Source organism: Eucyclogobius newberryi, unplaced genomic scaffold (genome assembly GCF_026437365.1).
Source record: "Eucyclogobius newberryi isolate DKJ021-1_F unplaced genomic scaffold, fEucNew1.0.hap1 SCAF_24, whole genome shotgun sequence".
Classification (NCBI taxonomy): Eukaryota; Metazoa; Chordata; class Actinopteri; order Gobiiformes; family Gobiidae; genus Eucyclogobius; species Eucyclogobius newberryi.
The window spans coordinates 761,583-777,753 of NW_027315879.1; the positions used below are offsets into that span (position 1 = coordinate 761,583).

Here is a 16,171-nt window from a genome sequence, read left to right on the forward strand (position 1 = left end):
CAACATGACTACACCGAGACTACAGCAAGACTACAGCAGGGCTACAGCATGACTACACCAAGACTACAGCAGGGCTACAGCATGACTACTCCGAGACTACAACATGACTACACCAAGACTACAGCAGGGCTACAGCATGACTACTCCGAGACTACAACATGACTACACCGAGACTACAACATGACTACACCAAGACCACAGCAGGAATACAGCATGACTACACCGAGACTTCAGCAGGGCTACAGCATGACTACACCAAGACTACAGCAGGAATACAGCATGACTACACCGAGACTACAGCAGGGCTACAGCATGACTACACCAAGACTACAGCAGGAATACAGCATGACTACACCAAGGCAACAGCAGGGCTACAGCATGACTACACCAAGACTACAGCATGACTACACCGAGACTACAGCAGGGCTACAGCGAGACTATAGCAGGGCTACAGCGAGACTACAGCGAGAATACAGCATGACTACACCAAGACTACAGCAGGGCTACAGCATGACTACACCAAGACTGCAACAAGACATCAACATGACTACACCGAGACGACAGCAGGGCTACAGCATGACTACAAAATTACTACACCGAGACTACAGCAGGGCTACGGCATGACTACACCGAGACTACAACATGACTACACCGAGACTACTGCAGGGCTATAGCATGACTACACCGAGACTACAACATGACTACACCGAGACTGCAACAAGACATCAACATGACTACACCGAGACGACAGCAGGGCTACAGCATGACTACAAAATTACTACACCGAGACTACAGCAGAGCTACGGCATGACTACACCGAGACTACAACATGACTACACCGAGACTACAGCAAGACTACAACATGACTACACCAAAACTACAGCAGGGCTACAGCATGACTACACCAAGACTACAGCAGGAATACAGCATGACTACACCAAGACTACAGCAGGAATACAGCATGACTACACCAAGACTACGGCAGGAATACAGCATGACTACACCAAGACTACAGCAGGAATACAGCATGACTACACCAAGACTACAGCAGGAATACAGCATGACTACACCGAGACTAAAGCAGGGCTACAGCGAGATTACAGCAGGGCTACAGCGAGACTACAGCAGGGCTACAGAGAGAGTACAGCAGGACTACAGAGAGACTACAACAGGTCTTTGTGTATATTTTTATGCATGTGCGTGTGTGCGTGTGCGTGTGCGTGTGCGTGTGCGTGTGCGTGTGCGTGTGCGTGTGTGTTGCAGTATGGAGGAATGTGAGGCCCTGTGCACTCGGATGGCCATCATGGTGAACGGAAGGTTCCGGTGCCTTGGCAGTGTGCAACACCTCAAGAACAGGTACGCTTTTTTCCCGTGTCAGCGCCCCGTACAGTTATTGTGACTCATTAGACCCTCCCTCTGCTTCACTTTATGCTTAAGTCTATTTCTGAACAATGTTATGGTTAGTGTTGGAAATGATACTTTGAAGTGTGTAATCCTTCAGTTTTTGTAAAAGAAAGGTTTGGAGTGAATTTGTTTTGCCGCTCATCCAAGTGGCTTCTTCAGTTCTTCTGGACTAAACATCTTCTTGAGGAAGATAATGCATTAAAATGTATTTGTAACATATTCCATACACGGTCCAATCGGAGTATTGTATTCAAAATACTTTGAATATTTTGACATTTAGTTGCATTACATTTTTGCGTAAAATATAACAGGATTTAAAAAAATTTGTTTGTTGCACCATTTGTTGTGTTTCTTCATCACTGCCCGGAAAGAAAAAGCACAAGAACAGAGTCCTCTAATACCATACTACTTCAAATCGAAGGAATACGTGTATCGCAGCACTAGTACAAGGGCCACACTGCGCACAACAGCTGTGGCGTTATCAAACCAGTGTATTGTAAGAATAGAGACTGACTGACTTAAGTTTTCACTTTTAATACATTTGTATTGTTTTTAAATCTGTTTTACATCAGGCTGAGCAAAATAATATGTCTGTTTGCCGTAACCCGACCGACCTGGTATGAAACTAGCTGACTGAAATTTTTTTATCAGCATTTTGTTGAAAAAACGTCAAAATCTTTTATTTTTCAATTATTTCGCCGACTCACCGAACGGTCTTTCCTAAACCGCCGTGTCGAATATTTTTATCACGTTGGTAAACCTGTCTTTCATCCCAAAGGACGGTCATCCACATGTATCTGTAATAAAACAGAACACGCATAGATGTCTTTATATTGTCTTTTACAAGTTAGTTTGCCTCTGTCGGCGCCACTGAAGTGCCCATAGTACATGTCACACTCTATCACGGTGTGAAAGTTGATTTGCGCAATGCATTCTGGGATTGAAACACTCCCAGCAGCATCATCACAACAAACATGGCGGCGCCCATGTCCCCCGCATGTTCCCCCCGCTCGCCTTCGCTACCAAAATAAAGGATAAAAGGTCGATTGAAATATCTTAAAATCGTGAGATTTAGTCTCCCGATCGGGTTGATCGAGACGTTTTCCGTCATTGACTGTTGAAGCCTGACCCCTGGACCGTTGAAACCTGACCCCTGGACTGTTGAAGCCTGACCCCTGGACTGTTGAAGCAGAGTCAAAAAATGGCAAAATTTTGATCTTTTTTTTTGCCTTCAAAGTAAAAAAAAGAAGAATTTGCCTACCGTCCGACCCACTTGAAAAATGTTTGCTCGGGTTACAGCAAACAGACAATTTATTTGGGGCAGCCTCATAAGAAACATGAAACCATTTACAGTTATTTCAGTCCTATCAGTTTAGTTTCACATGGAGAATGTTTCATCCTCGGCCTGTGGGTGGTGCTGTGCAGGTTTGGTGACGGGTACACCATCGTGCTGCGGGTGGCAGGTCCAGACCCAGACCTGGGCCCGGTGCAGAAGTTCATTGAGTCATCGCTTCGCGGCAGCACCCTAAAAGAGAAGCACCGCAACATGCTCCAGTACCAGCTGCCCTCGCACCTCACCTCCCTCACCCACATCTTCAACACCCTCGCCCTCCACAAGGACCAGCTCAGCATCGAGGACTACTCTGTGACCCAGACCACCCTGGACCAGGTACTGAACCAGGACTGTACCAGGACTAAACCAGGACTTAACCAGGACTTAACCAGGACTGAACCAGGACTGAACCAGGTCTGAACCAGGACTGAACCAGGTCTGAACCAAGACTGAACCAAGACTGAACCAAGACCGAACCAGGACCGGACCAGGACCGAACCAGGTCTGAACCAGGTCTGTTCTTATGTTTCAGGTCTTCGTGAACTTTGCCAAAGACCAAAGCGATGACTATCACTCCAAAGACGCCTCAGTGCGACGCAAAGACACACCCCTCACAGTCACTGTTGACCTATCACATGACGAGGAGACGGTCATGTGACATTCCATTCCCTGCCCCTGGACTGGAAACTCCGCCCCTCCTTCCTTAAACCCTGCCCCTTTTGAGCCAGTCAATGCAAAAAGTACAAACTACAAAGTGTTAAAACTCGAATGACTGCTGCCGTAAATGGAGGACTCTGCTTCAACACTAACTTTTAATTTTGTCCAAATCATTTCAGAAATTTTACTGGAAAAGCAAATTTTCTAAAGAAATGTTTGATTATGTTTTTTAAAATGTTGTTATTTATGTCAAACTGAAACTTGTACTGATGTGATTTTGACAAGTTATAAGGTTTATTTTGGGTCTGTGCTCTGAAGGAAGTGTAGTAAGGAGTTAGGAGATGAGGGATGGAGTTAGGAGATGAGGGAAGGAGGTAGGAGATGAGAGAAGGAGGTAGGGGATGAGGGAAGGAGGTGGGAGACCTGGATCGGTCCTTTTACTAAAACAATGCACTGAAATAAACAGGTGAAGAGATGCTGACCCAGTGTGGAATTGTCTTAATCGTTCTGAAGGATTTCTAGTGTTTTTCTGAAACTGTTGTGCTTAATTTTACAAGCAAGATATATATATAATGTTTGTCTTTTTTTTTAATCAATGTTATGTTGTAGTCTAGTCTGTTTCAAGACTGTTTTAGAAAGTAAAAGAAATATTAAATTCTGCATTATCATGTTATTTTAATCTTTAACATTTTTTTGTATTTCTTTCTCTTCCTTCTCATTTCTTTCAGAATGTGTAACTTATTTGTTGTCTCATTCTGCTTAGGAAGGAAACACAAAGTACGAGCATCCCAAAGAAGGACTTAGGAAACAAGGGAAGGACAGAGCACTTCAGAGTACAGACCTATGTCCAATCAAGAAGTTGATTTTGTAGTTGTTTAAAGTGTAAAAATAAATATCTCGAGTCTGTATCTGTTTCTTTCTGTCTTTACATTGCAAATGCTTACTAGATGATTCAAATAGGAAATACTTGGCCTTAATAATTTTAGAAGAAATGTTTATTAAGGTGATTCTGACAGATTCTACCAAAGAATGAGTAATTTAGTGTTGCTTCACTCACGTGCTCCAATTATGTCAATGTGTGATGATCCCCACATATTATATATATATTTTTTGCATAATAGACATTAATTTTGCTTATATTCATATCAAGTTCTGATACAGACTTTAAACTAAAGCGCCATCAGGATGATCTGATGCAGCGTTTGGATGAGGAGAACAAGCACAAATGAACTGCCTCATAATCCGTGGCAGTGCCTGGGTCTGGGAAAGCTCAGATAGTTGCAATAGTTAAATACTAATATAAACCTGAACGATTCAGATGTCTGTGTGACTGACTAGAGTTGCATCCGTCTTGGGAGCAGGGGAATATGAGATCGAGACTTGATCAGTTCTTGTTGTTGAACCATGTGACACAATCAGTTGTTATGGAATAAATATGCGTTTATTGGGTAGAACATTTATTTTTTGTGTATCAGTATTATTTTCTCAATACAATTGGTTATTATTTGGTCTGTGACGCTGTACTGTCTTACATGCATTACATTTTTTTGACCACAAGATGGCGTAGTGGAGCAAATGAAACACCTTGCGAGGCATCGACTCATGTATAGATACAATTGGCTAAAGCCTCAAATGGTTCATGGGGCTTCATTTGGCCATCTTAGACTTGGTGTTTTATCCAGGCCTCACTTTTTCACTTATCGCCTGGTTTTTAAAAAGCAACATGTTTCTCAAAGCCCTCGATGACTTGGCTCCAGATGACATCACTGATGGGTGAGTTGAGAAGGGAGGCAACTGGCAACAATATTCCAACAACAACAACAACAGCACCTAATATGTATATATTAGGCGGGGCAAGGCCCCTGGAAAGTCGGGCCGACCGGTTACTAATGGCGAAGAAGAGTCGGTTCTGCGCTGTGGGCAGTCTGGAGGGACAGGAGATGGCGGAGGGGAGTGGAACGATGGTCAGTAGCGTTCTGGACAGCGAGGAGGAGTAACCTTTTCTGGCTGTTGGTGCCCGGAAACGTAAAATGTCCTTTAGCTCCTCCGAGGGTTCTGGAAGTGTGTAGCAGGATGAAGCTGCTAGTATCGGGGATGAGAGCAAAGTGTGTAAGGTGATCATGAAGCTTGTACAGGAAAATGTGTCCTTTAAGGAGTGGAATCCGTTGGCATTGAAGTCTAAACAAGGCTGCAAGGTCTCCAGGCTCGCACTTGTTCAAAGGTGGAGGCGAGATCACCTGACACCGACTGTCCATTATGATGCATAAAACTGAAAGTGAAATGCAGAGTGATATGGCAGCTCTAAGAGAGGAAACGAGAACAGCGCTTGGGTGCAGCCCGATTTGAACAAATCATCTCTGATAAAAAGGAGTTAAAAGAGACGAGAGCAGATGGAGCACGCATGGATGAAACTGAACGTATTTCAGATGACACGGATGAGAAAAATAAAATAAATAAAATATCTTATTCACAACACATGTGCCAGGCTCCAAGTGCAGCAGTGAGTTCCAATTCAGACTCTTGACAATTTACTGCATGCTCTCCATTCTTTCTCATCCCCCATTTCTCACTTTCCTCTCTTGTCTAATGAAGCCTATGGGCAAAACGTATTTAAAATCTGCAAATTTGACATTTTGTAGGCAAAATGGGACAATCTTTTGAGTTCATAATATGTGATTTAATTTCTATTGTTTTATTGGATGTCTTTTATTTTTTCTCTGTTGTACTCTCTCTGGTCTGGCTCTGTTTTTGTTTTTCATGGTTTTTAAACTCTTTGAAAAATTAAATAAAAGATCTAAATAAAAGATTGCTCTTCCTCACTGAAATTTTGAGAGCTCTGTTTGGATGATATGGTACTATAGCATCTTTGAGATAGGATGGGGCCATGTCATTTATGACTTTGTAGGTCAGGAGCATTCCACATTGTTTATGCTTATTTATTAGTTTATTTGTATTGTAGTGTTATTTGGTCTGACACCTGAAATAGTTTTTCTGAGATTTGACTTTTTGGCATTATTTGCACGAGGGACACACACAGTCTCTATCTGCCTTGAATCCGAACACTTCGTATGTGACAGAACGGGCGAGAGTTCAGCGACAGAGGAGCGTCTTACATTGATGCTCTGCACCCGGGGTTCATTCCTGGGTGGTCACTTTAGACGACTATCGGCTATAGGCTACAGGCTATCGGTCAAATTCAGAACTAATAGGGATGTACCCTCCGAAGTCCTGCGTATGGGCTCGGGCTTTCCCCAAAATGCACTCCAATTGTCAACAATGGCTACATTGTTTTGAGGGCACCAACTAGATAACCAGCTTTAGAATGATGTAAGCGGCTGTATAGTTCAGCATTGATCCGATTGGGCAGTTACTGACTTTGACTTTGCCAATTTACACACTGCACCTACATGAAATTTGAGCACTTCTGATTGTCTCCGCCAGGTGTTGTTACCACCTGCGTGAATAAAGATTCAGCGGACCCTCGGTAGCACTTCACGCACCTGTTGTCAGAGAAAGGGCCAGGGTTCTGACTTGACATATGACAACTTGAGCAGGCAAAGGCGGCGGAAGATTCAGCCATGACGCTAGCGGCTAGGCTAGCTCAGGCTGAGGCTTGAGAGCGAGGGAGGTTTTAAGCCACGAAAAAAGTGAGAACGGTATGAGGCTCCCAAACTTTCACTGGTGTTTAGGAAGCTAAAAAAGTGTGTATAATTTTTGGATTAACGATTAAAGGTAGCGAAAGAAGTGACGTCACAGGAAAAACTATATCTCTATAGTAATGGAGGGGACAACAACTCCAGTCTCGGATACAAGTTTTGGGATCACAATCTCCCAAAGCCCTCAGTGTGGCCCACTCCTCACCGGGACTCCCTCGAGTCTTGGATTGTTTCTGCGGAATCTATACCCAAATGTTTTTTTCTTTTCAGGCTGGCCTCACCGCCCTCTATTTTATCAAAGCCTTTACCGCCTTCTGCCTACACCTCAGGTCTTAATAACGTACATACCTGCTCTGTGACCGGTGACAGACTCTCTGCATCCCTCTTACCTGCTCTGTCACCGGTCGCAGAGCAGGTAACAGGGGCTGTTAAAAAGGCTCTATTGAGAGAGACTGTCATGCTGGCCCTTTAAGGGGCGGAGCCTTGACCACCGAAACCGAAAGGTGCAAGTTGCGTGAGGAGAGAGAAAAGGAGTTTGAGTTTAGGACCACACACATACAACCTGTGCAATCAAACTGTGAAGAATGATTTAAGATATCAATAAACCACCCTCAAGTAAAGAGCGACTCTTCATTTGAGCTCAAACCAGGCTCACCACAGTGATTCGTCAGCCCACACCAGCACAATAATTTAAAGCTTATCTTTTAATGGTCCTTCGAGCCGGATGGAGGAATTGCTGTTTAAGATGCATAACCCAGAGTCCGAAGCATTTGGCACGCGACCTAAAGAACAGATTTCAGTGCCTTCTCACCTGGCAGATTTTGACCTCAGTGGATCAGGGGCTCAGAGACTCTTAAAGGTACAGGTGACAGGGGAAGTGGAGCCTTCAGAGCGTTTCCCCATCAGATCCCCATCACCTCCTCTTAGTCAACATTTTGACATGACCATCATAGATGATTCAGAAGAGAGAAAGCCCAGTCAGCCTTCAATGCAAGCCACCAGGGGGCAGCAAACCTTCAACCAAGTCCCAGAGTTAAGCACTACCCTTGCAGAGATGCGCCAAGAGAATGCTGAGCTTAGGAAGCAGTTTCAGAGTGTGATGGCTGCATTTCAAGTCCAGTCCCAGCCTGCAGCCCACCAGCCTCTTTCCCAGCTTCCTCCACCCCTCAGTGCTTACAGTGTTGGTTATGATGGACACTCACAACTTCCACTGAGACCACCAGTGTCTGTCCCAGCCCGCCAACAGCTGTATTATCCCACTCCCAGCCCCGTGGTCACACTTTAGGTTACAGTCCATCAGCTCTGATTGTTTTGCTCCCGAAGCTTTAGCGTCCTTGTGTTTTCTATATTTATCTCTCATTTTTCGGTTTTGTGGGTAAAATGGAGATCTTTAAGGCAACTGTTGGCAGAGAAACGCTTTGGGGTCCAGGGTGAGAGGACAAGAGGAATGTGGAGCTCCTGGAAACTGCAAATCACCACAAGAAAACACAAGGCTCTGTTCCAAGTTTTATTTTTACATTTTATTTCACTCAAATCTTAAAAACATTTCTCATTAATAAAAACTGGCCAATCAGACGCCTGGAGCCCCTGTCCCGCCCGGTGACAGCGTGATTCCGACTGTCCAATCAGAAGCAGGAGAGACATGTGTATCTGATTGTTGTTTACTCTTTTTTTTGGGGACAAAACTTGGCACCATTTTCTGAAAAAGAATTATGGTTTTACAGCAGCATGACTAAGACATCAATAATGAAAATAGAGGTTTAAACAACACTTTTGTGATTATTAACCTTTGTTTTACCAGATAAGAACCCATTGAGATGAAGACGTCTTTTTCAAAGGTGACCTGGGGCAATAGATACCAAGTTCTCAACAAAATTTTAAAAAACAAACTTATTTTTTGTAACTATATTGGAATATATGCAGGAAAAATAATTTTCTTTTGCAAAATTGGGTATTAAATACATAAGACAGTTTATGTAGAAAAAGATTCAGTTGTAGTCATCTGGGCTCTGACTCTGGGTAGGCCCTGCCCACCGGGCGGGAACTCCTGATGAAAAGGTGTTATTGGTTTCACCAGAAACTACACCTCTTTGTTTTCTATCAGCCCTTTAATGGGTTATCAGCCTCCTATTGTCCCTGGCTCACTCTCTCTCTTCCCCTGTGTAGCTGATTAGCATCCGAATGCCCTGGGCTTCTACCTCTCCAGGGATTCAAAATTCCATTATGAACAACCGGAAGGTTGAATCTTAACCCCCCATTCCTGTTTAATGATGGTTTAAGACAGTTTATGATGAGTTCTACTGAAACAGTACCCTACGCTGCTTATAATGTTTGCTGCTGTTAAACCACAGTCTTCCAGAAGGTGGCACCGGTCTACTACAGATTCTACCTACATCACGTCTATATTAAACTCGGGTTAAACTGCGTCTTAGTGCAACATTAGTCCACACCCACGGAGTCCTCTGATTGGTCCAACACAGCCCCGGAGTCCTCTGATTGGTCCAACTCAGCCCCGGAGTCCTCTGATTGGTCCAACACAGCCCCAAAATCCTCTGATTGGTCCAACACAGCCATGTGATCACTGGGAGCCAATCAGCTGCTCTGGTGCCAATCCACAAAATGAACAGTTTTATCCAAATACCAAGCGTCCACCAGACCATGAGAAATGTGGAGTTTTGTTTAGAGCTGTTGCGTAAAAGAATACCTCTTGCTGCAACTTAATGTGCCTCAGCACAGCGGTGTTTACAGTTTATGCTGGATATGCGGTGTAACCCATAGCCCCATAAAAAAATGAATTGGGGTTATGAATAGGAACTTGAATAATAGCGACAAAAAAAGTCATTATTATTATTGACAAACATGCACGTGTGCATGTGTCAGAAAATGTCACTCCATGTCGTTTTAGACACGAGCTATGAGGCTAGCTCTGTCCTCCGCTGCACTAAACTCATGTTGGTGTGTTTGTGTACACGTCAAGACAGTTAGCAAGTGCAGGGCAAAACATTTCGTGGTTTAAGCATTGCCCATCCACTCATTGCCCATGAGTGGATTTGCCTTAGAGTCTGCTGCTCCTTTAGTGAGAAACGCCAAAGGCCATAATTCCATGAAAAATCCCCGAGCCTTACGGGAAGTGTTAGTGGTTAGCTTTAGCTCCAATACTGTGGAACACATTATCCTCTCTCACCACTATCCTCTGTACATATTCTTCTCTGAGGAGACTGGGAGTACAGAGGTGCCAATACATGAAAGGGTTCATCTAGTAACAGTTAGACTACCATCATACCATCAAAACATAAAAGAATTTCATGAGTACATGTCTGCATGAAATTGAAGCCATACTGCAGAGTATATCTGGCTATAGGCCCTTGTATGTTCATTTTTGCTCACAATATACATGATTTCAGTATTTTTCACCATTAGAAACAGGATTAAATAAATGTTTGCTTTTTAATCTGCAGTGGGTGTTTAACTGGTTAATTGATTTGAGAAAAAATATTTCTGGTAGACGCTTGATATGGATGTTGTTGTTTCTTCTTGGGAAACATTCCTTGCGTCCTTGTCCCTGGGCTTCCTGCCAGGCTCCACAAATAGGAAGACGTGATGTTGTTGTTGTTGTTGTCGTTGTCAGTGGTAGTCACATGATCAAGGAACCCCCAACCCTTTCACTAACCAGGAGGTGTGGCCTCTGGCTCCGCCTCATTCAGATCTAGGTAAATGGAAACACAGAAATCAGCTGTCCTATAGAGCTAATTCAACGACGTCACAAAACCACGTGATTGCATACTGTGCCGCCATATTGTCCGTCACTTGTTGCGTTCCTTTGCACCGATAGAGTGTGGAAAGTGATCTCAAACGTAAATTATGGAGGGCCCCAGAGCTTTCAGATTCCACAAACTCCTTGGATGAGCTTGGATGGGGGGCGCGCTCGTGTGACGTCACGTGAATGAGCTCTATAGTAGCGTAAAGGTGCACTATGTAACTTTTCTGCTGATGGGTCTGCCACTTACCTGAGGTGACCGAGCCCAAACTTTAAAAACATACTCGACACTCCATAGATCTAACTTGAGGCTTTTTCACTTGCTTATTTTTTTGGAGATCGATTAGCTTAATGCCATACTGTGGAACATTTTGGGCAAAATTACATCTCTGTGGAGACAAGCACATATATATAGTGCACCTTTAAGTCTTTGTAATTTCAAAATAAGGATTTCAGGGGATATGTTTTGGTGAAAGAAACTTTCATTACAGTATTTGATGATGTACTAGTTTGCCTGTGATACATAACCTAAATTGTGCATGTCAAATCCTTCTGCTACAGCAGTCCTGACTAAGACTAGCACAAATCAGGAGATGGGCCCCTGGCTGCAGCATTCTGGCCCCACTGCTCGTGACAGGGTTAACCCTGGCCACATGGAAGGAACTCCACATTGCTTAAAAAGAAAGAAGAGAGGAATTCTGAATTTACAATCTGGGAACATTTACCGCTAAAGGTCTCAATGAGGACTTTGATCCGAGACCCTTCTTGTGACTCTGACATTCCAGAATTTCCTAACTGTTTTTTACTTGAGAGGATGTCATCAGGGTTTAGGTCCTTCACTGTACTCCTTACATAATCAATGTAAATATAGTGAATAGCTGTAGGTCATACACATGAAAGCAGCAGGAGGAGGAGGCGCGTGCTTGAGGCAGAGCAGCACATCCCGTACATTATTGACGAGCTGCGTGCGGTGAAAGCTGAGGTGGTTAAACTCCGGGTGGAGAAAAACAAGAAAGAAAATGTAGCAGTGCGCTCCTGCCATCTTCTGCCTATAAAAAGGCGCTCGCTCTAGCTCTCGTTTTTTGACCTGTGACACCGTTGTCATTTCCGGATTTATGCTGAGGATTGGGCTCACCGTTGTTCACAGGTACGAGAGGTAAATATATGCTTATATTGGATTATTTGAATTAATTCGAAACTACTTTGGCTTCTTTAGTGCCATCGCTCCTACGGCCTTACCCCTGCAACGTTTCGTGCGGATATTCCAGCTCACTCGTGTAAAGGTTAGGTTAGGTTTAGTTTTGTAACGCCCAAAATCACAACAGTAGTTGCCTAGTGGCTCATTAAGCCTGTCTGTTAGTCACCTCATTGTCCACATTTGGTCGGTTCCGCTGTCATATGCCCCGGTTGTTTGGCGTAAAGCCTGTGGTTTGAGTCATGGTGCATCAGTAAAGCGGTATGTTGCCCGATCACTCAGGCCTAGTGATGGGCGATACCATGTTTTTTAGATTCGATACGATACCAATACTTATGTTTTCAATTTTCTTTTTTTTTAAATTTATGTAAAAACTGAATGTATCAAATACCTGAGCACAGCGTCTCAGATTAACTTTTAAACCATTCAGACCAGCTTACATTTCAGATAAGCTTTAGACATCTCAGATGAGCTTTGAAACATGAAACAATATCAACTGAAATATCAACTTTTAAATTAAATCAGAAAGAGAAAACATTAGAAAGTAAGAAAGAGACTGCTTTTGTTGCTGCTGTGAGGCACTGTCTTGTCACAAATACTGCAGCTGTTCCCTTGTCAACGGGTGAAAAATATGCCCATACCACGCTCCTTTTTCTTTCAGACATTTTAAGACGCCGCACATGTGCTCCTCTGTGTTGTGTTTATGCTAGGTACTACCTAGGAAGGTACTTTACCTACCTAGTACCTACTAGGTAGGTAAAGTCCTGCTGGCCACTGGAGGGAGACACGCGCGTGCACCATGCCGACAATCCATGTATTGGATGGAAGAGTCCCTTCTGCTGTGTAAAAGAGTGTTTGTGGCATAAGTATGGGCAGTGTTAGTTTAATAACTTTGATTGTTGAGTTGTGGTTTTAAGTTTTAAAGTTATTAAATAATATTGGTATTTTTGTCATGAGATCAATACCCAAAAAGTGACGACTGAGTAACAATATATCAATACCATAGTATCGATCCGCCCATCACTACTCAGGCCCCACATAAGGGTTACTGTTGTACTAATAATACTGTCCATGGGTAAATGGAAGATCCTTGGCGCAGCTGTGTAGAGCTACAGCCCTGGTTACGGACTGTTGTCTTCAACTTTGTTTTACTTTCATGAATGTACTATGTTAATGTAGCGGCCCTGCTCCTAGCGTGGCAGGCTCTGTAGGTGCGAATGTAAGATGAGCACTACTGAACTGTGAATATACATGGTTTACAATACATTTTAACTGGACAGAACTTTTATAATTAAATTCCATTTACACAGAACCATGAGACTTTGTCCGTCAAAAACGAACCAGCGTGTCCGTCACTTGTTACTTTAATTTTGGTTCTGGGCCTATCCCAGGTGGCGTTGTTGGTGCTTTTAACCTTCTGAGCCAAACTATGAATTTAACTGCCGTAAACGCTCCCCCTGCCACAAAATTCTGGATTTGGAGTCCAGATCACGCTAGAACAGTCTAGAGGGTGAGGAAGGAGACAATACAGAGGGTTTCCTCCAGAAGATCATTTTTGAGCTTGTATCCGGCACTGGAGTTGCGGTCCCTTCGATCACTTTAGAAAGAGCACATTGTCCTGGCCAGCGTGAGAAGGAGCGCGTCATGAGGCTACAAAAGTTAAAGGACACCTACAGTGCAAAAGCAAGAAGGTCTTTATTGCACAAGACCTTCCAAACGAAATTGCTCAACAACGAGCAATGTTTCGCAACATCAGTGAACTGAGGCATGGCTTCTAACTTCCAGAAATTCTTTTGGCGACTTTTGAAGGTAAAAAACACATGCTCAAAACACCAACGGAGGCAGAAGTGCTCCTCAAAACACAGAGAACTGAACAGCAACAAGAGACGGATCATCAACGTGGGGTGAATTTATGTAATGGTCACATTGTAAGACAAAGACTTGTTTTGAAGAGATTGTTTTATGCATTTTTTGTTTTGTTTTTGGCATTATTACATCTTAGAAGCATTATTGTGGCTAAGAGGGGCAGAACAGAAAAAAAATAAGGATAATTGTCTTTCTTTTTGCATATTTTAGTTATTCAATTGACTGTCACAGTGAAGATAATATCACCAAATTGAAGATGGTATTTGCATACAGACATGCTTTAAGACACTGTCCGCAGTCCAATATTTCTGAAGAACAGGACAGTCCCAAAACATGTAATAGTGGTTTGCCTCCTGGAGCCACAGTTTCTCCAACAGTTACATTTCCCTGTGATTAATTTGCACTTTGAGTTATGAAAAAACGTGACACATTTTTTCAGCAAAAGTCCCCTCCATGTGACATGTGATTTTTTGGTCCTCCACTTAGAAGTATACACATTTTCCCACTCTTCATCCGTCAAAACAAAGATAGCTTCTCAGATCTTTCTTTATAGTGGAGAAAAGAAGAGTATAGTTTTTCGCTAAGATTGTTCATTTTTTATTTTTTTTAATGAAGGACCACAGCTAAATATTTAAGGGATTCCTTTTGCCCTTTAAATGGGCACTTTTTTTTTGTATTTTCAGTTTGTATCCAGACAGTTGACCAATTTCAAGGATTATTTCTCGGTTTTAGGCTGTTTTAGATGAAAAATATTATTTTGGCAAATTCTGGCATATTTACAGAAATGTTTATCAATATGCACTGTCCCTGAAATAAATAAAAACATTAGGTATGGAAATTTCTGGTTTTGGTCAAAGAGTAGAACATGATCTGCACAGCAGATTGAGACACCATAAATTGTTTCTGATTGTCTAATATATTAGCCCAATGGTTCCAAGTACAAAGCAAACAATAGGGGGGACCAAGCACAACCCTGGCTCACCCCTCTTTCCAAAGTCAGTGAGTCTCTCAAGTGAGCATTGATTTTGATTCTTGATTTTGAACTATTGTAAAGAGCTTCCAAGCTAATCATTTTGAGAATTTTGAACCACTTTCATAATATCTTTATTTGGTAAAGAGCATATTTTATTTTTCCTGTGAGATCAGGTCATTAATCTCACTCCTTGTCTTTTTTAAATTTCCTGTAGAATTTAAGGATCCTTGTTTTCTGCATTTTTAGCCTCCAGCAGCTTTAGATTGTTCTGTTAATTGTTACATTCTTTCTGCGTTTGTTTGATTTTGGCCGAGGTGACAGCAATTACCCTGCCCCTCAAAACTTTTTTTTAATTTATTCTTCTTTTTTCCTGATTATTAAATGATTTTTATAGAAGGATTCAAATGCAAATTGAATTTGGTCTTGTTGAGTTGAATGGACGATTTTTTTGACCCAAATCTGAGTCTTATTTCCTCGTGGCGTGGACTGCCGATTAGTCCTGCCACGTATCAATCATAAAACGCACCTACCGCTCACCTGCAGCCTCGTGCCGTTCGTCCCCACGTTTCCGCGTGTCTAAGTGCATTGATCTATCATAATATAGTTCCCTCAGTGTACGGGACAAAATGAAGATGGAGAAAGACTGTTTTAGCTGTCTCATAAGAGACGGAAATCTACTGGAGACGAGAGATGCGATGCGATCCGTCACGCTAATAAACAAACGCACGTGTGTGTTGTATCAGTCCGCACGGGGGAGTGCGCATGCGCACTTCCGCCTGAGTTCTCAAATCACCGAAAAATCGTCCATTGCGCCTTTAAGATCACTTTTCCTGTCCCGTCCAAGATAGTAATTTAGAAAATGTTCCACTCTCATAATATCTTTGTTTGGTAAAGAGCATTTTCTTAACTATTTCCTGTGAAGTCAGTTCCTTAAAGGTGCCATAACATGCTTTTTTTCACGTTCCGTAGTCTATCCTAAGTGTATAATTGATAATAATAAGGGTTGTGCAACACCCTTAACATAATAGTTGAGAAATATCACCCAGACCTTGGACCCCCTCACCAACCCGGAAATGCAAACGGCTTGGTTTGATATTCGCCCCCACCCTTGCGAAGAACGATCTGGCTCTCCCGCCCAACCCGTGACGTAGTCTCAGAGAGCGTCTGTCCCCCACAGCTGTGTGCTGTAGCTTCGCGGTGCGCCACTCCGCGCGAGTGAGTGAGTGAGAAAGAGTCTACTTTGAGACTAAATAAATCTGGTGTTAATTCTGCAGCGTGCGCAGAACAGCTAAATCTATAGATCTATATATATATAGATCTATAGATCTAT

At 42.9% G+C, this 16,171-nt stretch overlaps 2 protein-coding genes across 5 annotated transcripts in view; one reads left to right on the forward strand and one right to left on the reverse strand.

Annotated features, from left to right (window-relative positions):
- LOC140372503 (phospholipid-transporting ATPase ABCA1-like) overlaps positions 1–3,720 on the forward strand; it is a 168,017-nt gene extending 164,297 nt beyond the window's left edge. The window contains 3 exon segments of the mRNA XM_072459614.1: positions 1,264–1,356; positions 2,830–3,073; positions 3,270–3,720. Of these exon segments, the coding sequence (XP_072315715.1) occupies positions 1,264–1,356; positions 2,830–3,073; positions 3,270–3,395 (463 nt within the window). The 3' untranslated portion in view covers positions 3,396–3,720.
- Positions 3,721–8,545: 4,825 nt separating this feature from the next.
- The window catches only part of slc44a1b (solute carrier family 44 member 1b), a 57,379-nt gene continuing 49,753 nt past the window's right edge, over positions 8,546–16,171 (reverse strand). For all 4 annotated transcript variants that reach the window (XM_072459617.1, XM_072459620.1, XM_072459618.1 and 1 more), the window contains one exon: positions 8,546–10,756. The gene's annotated coding sequence lies outside the window, so the exon portion shown is untranslated. The remainder of the gene's footprint in view (positions 10,757–16,171) is intronic.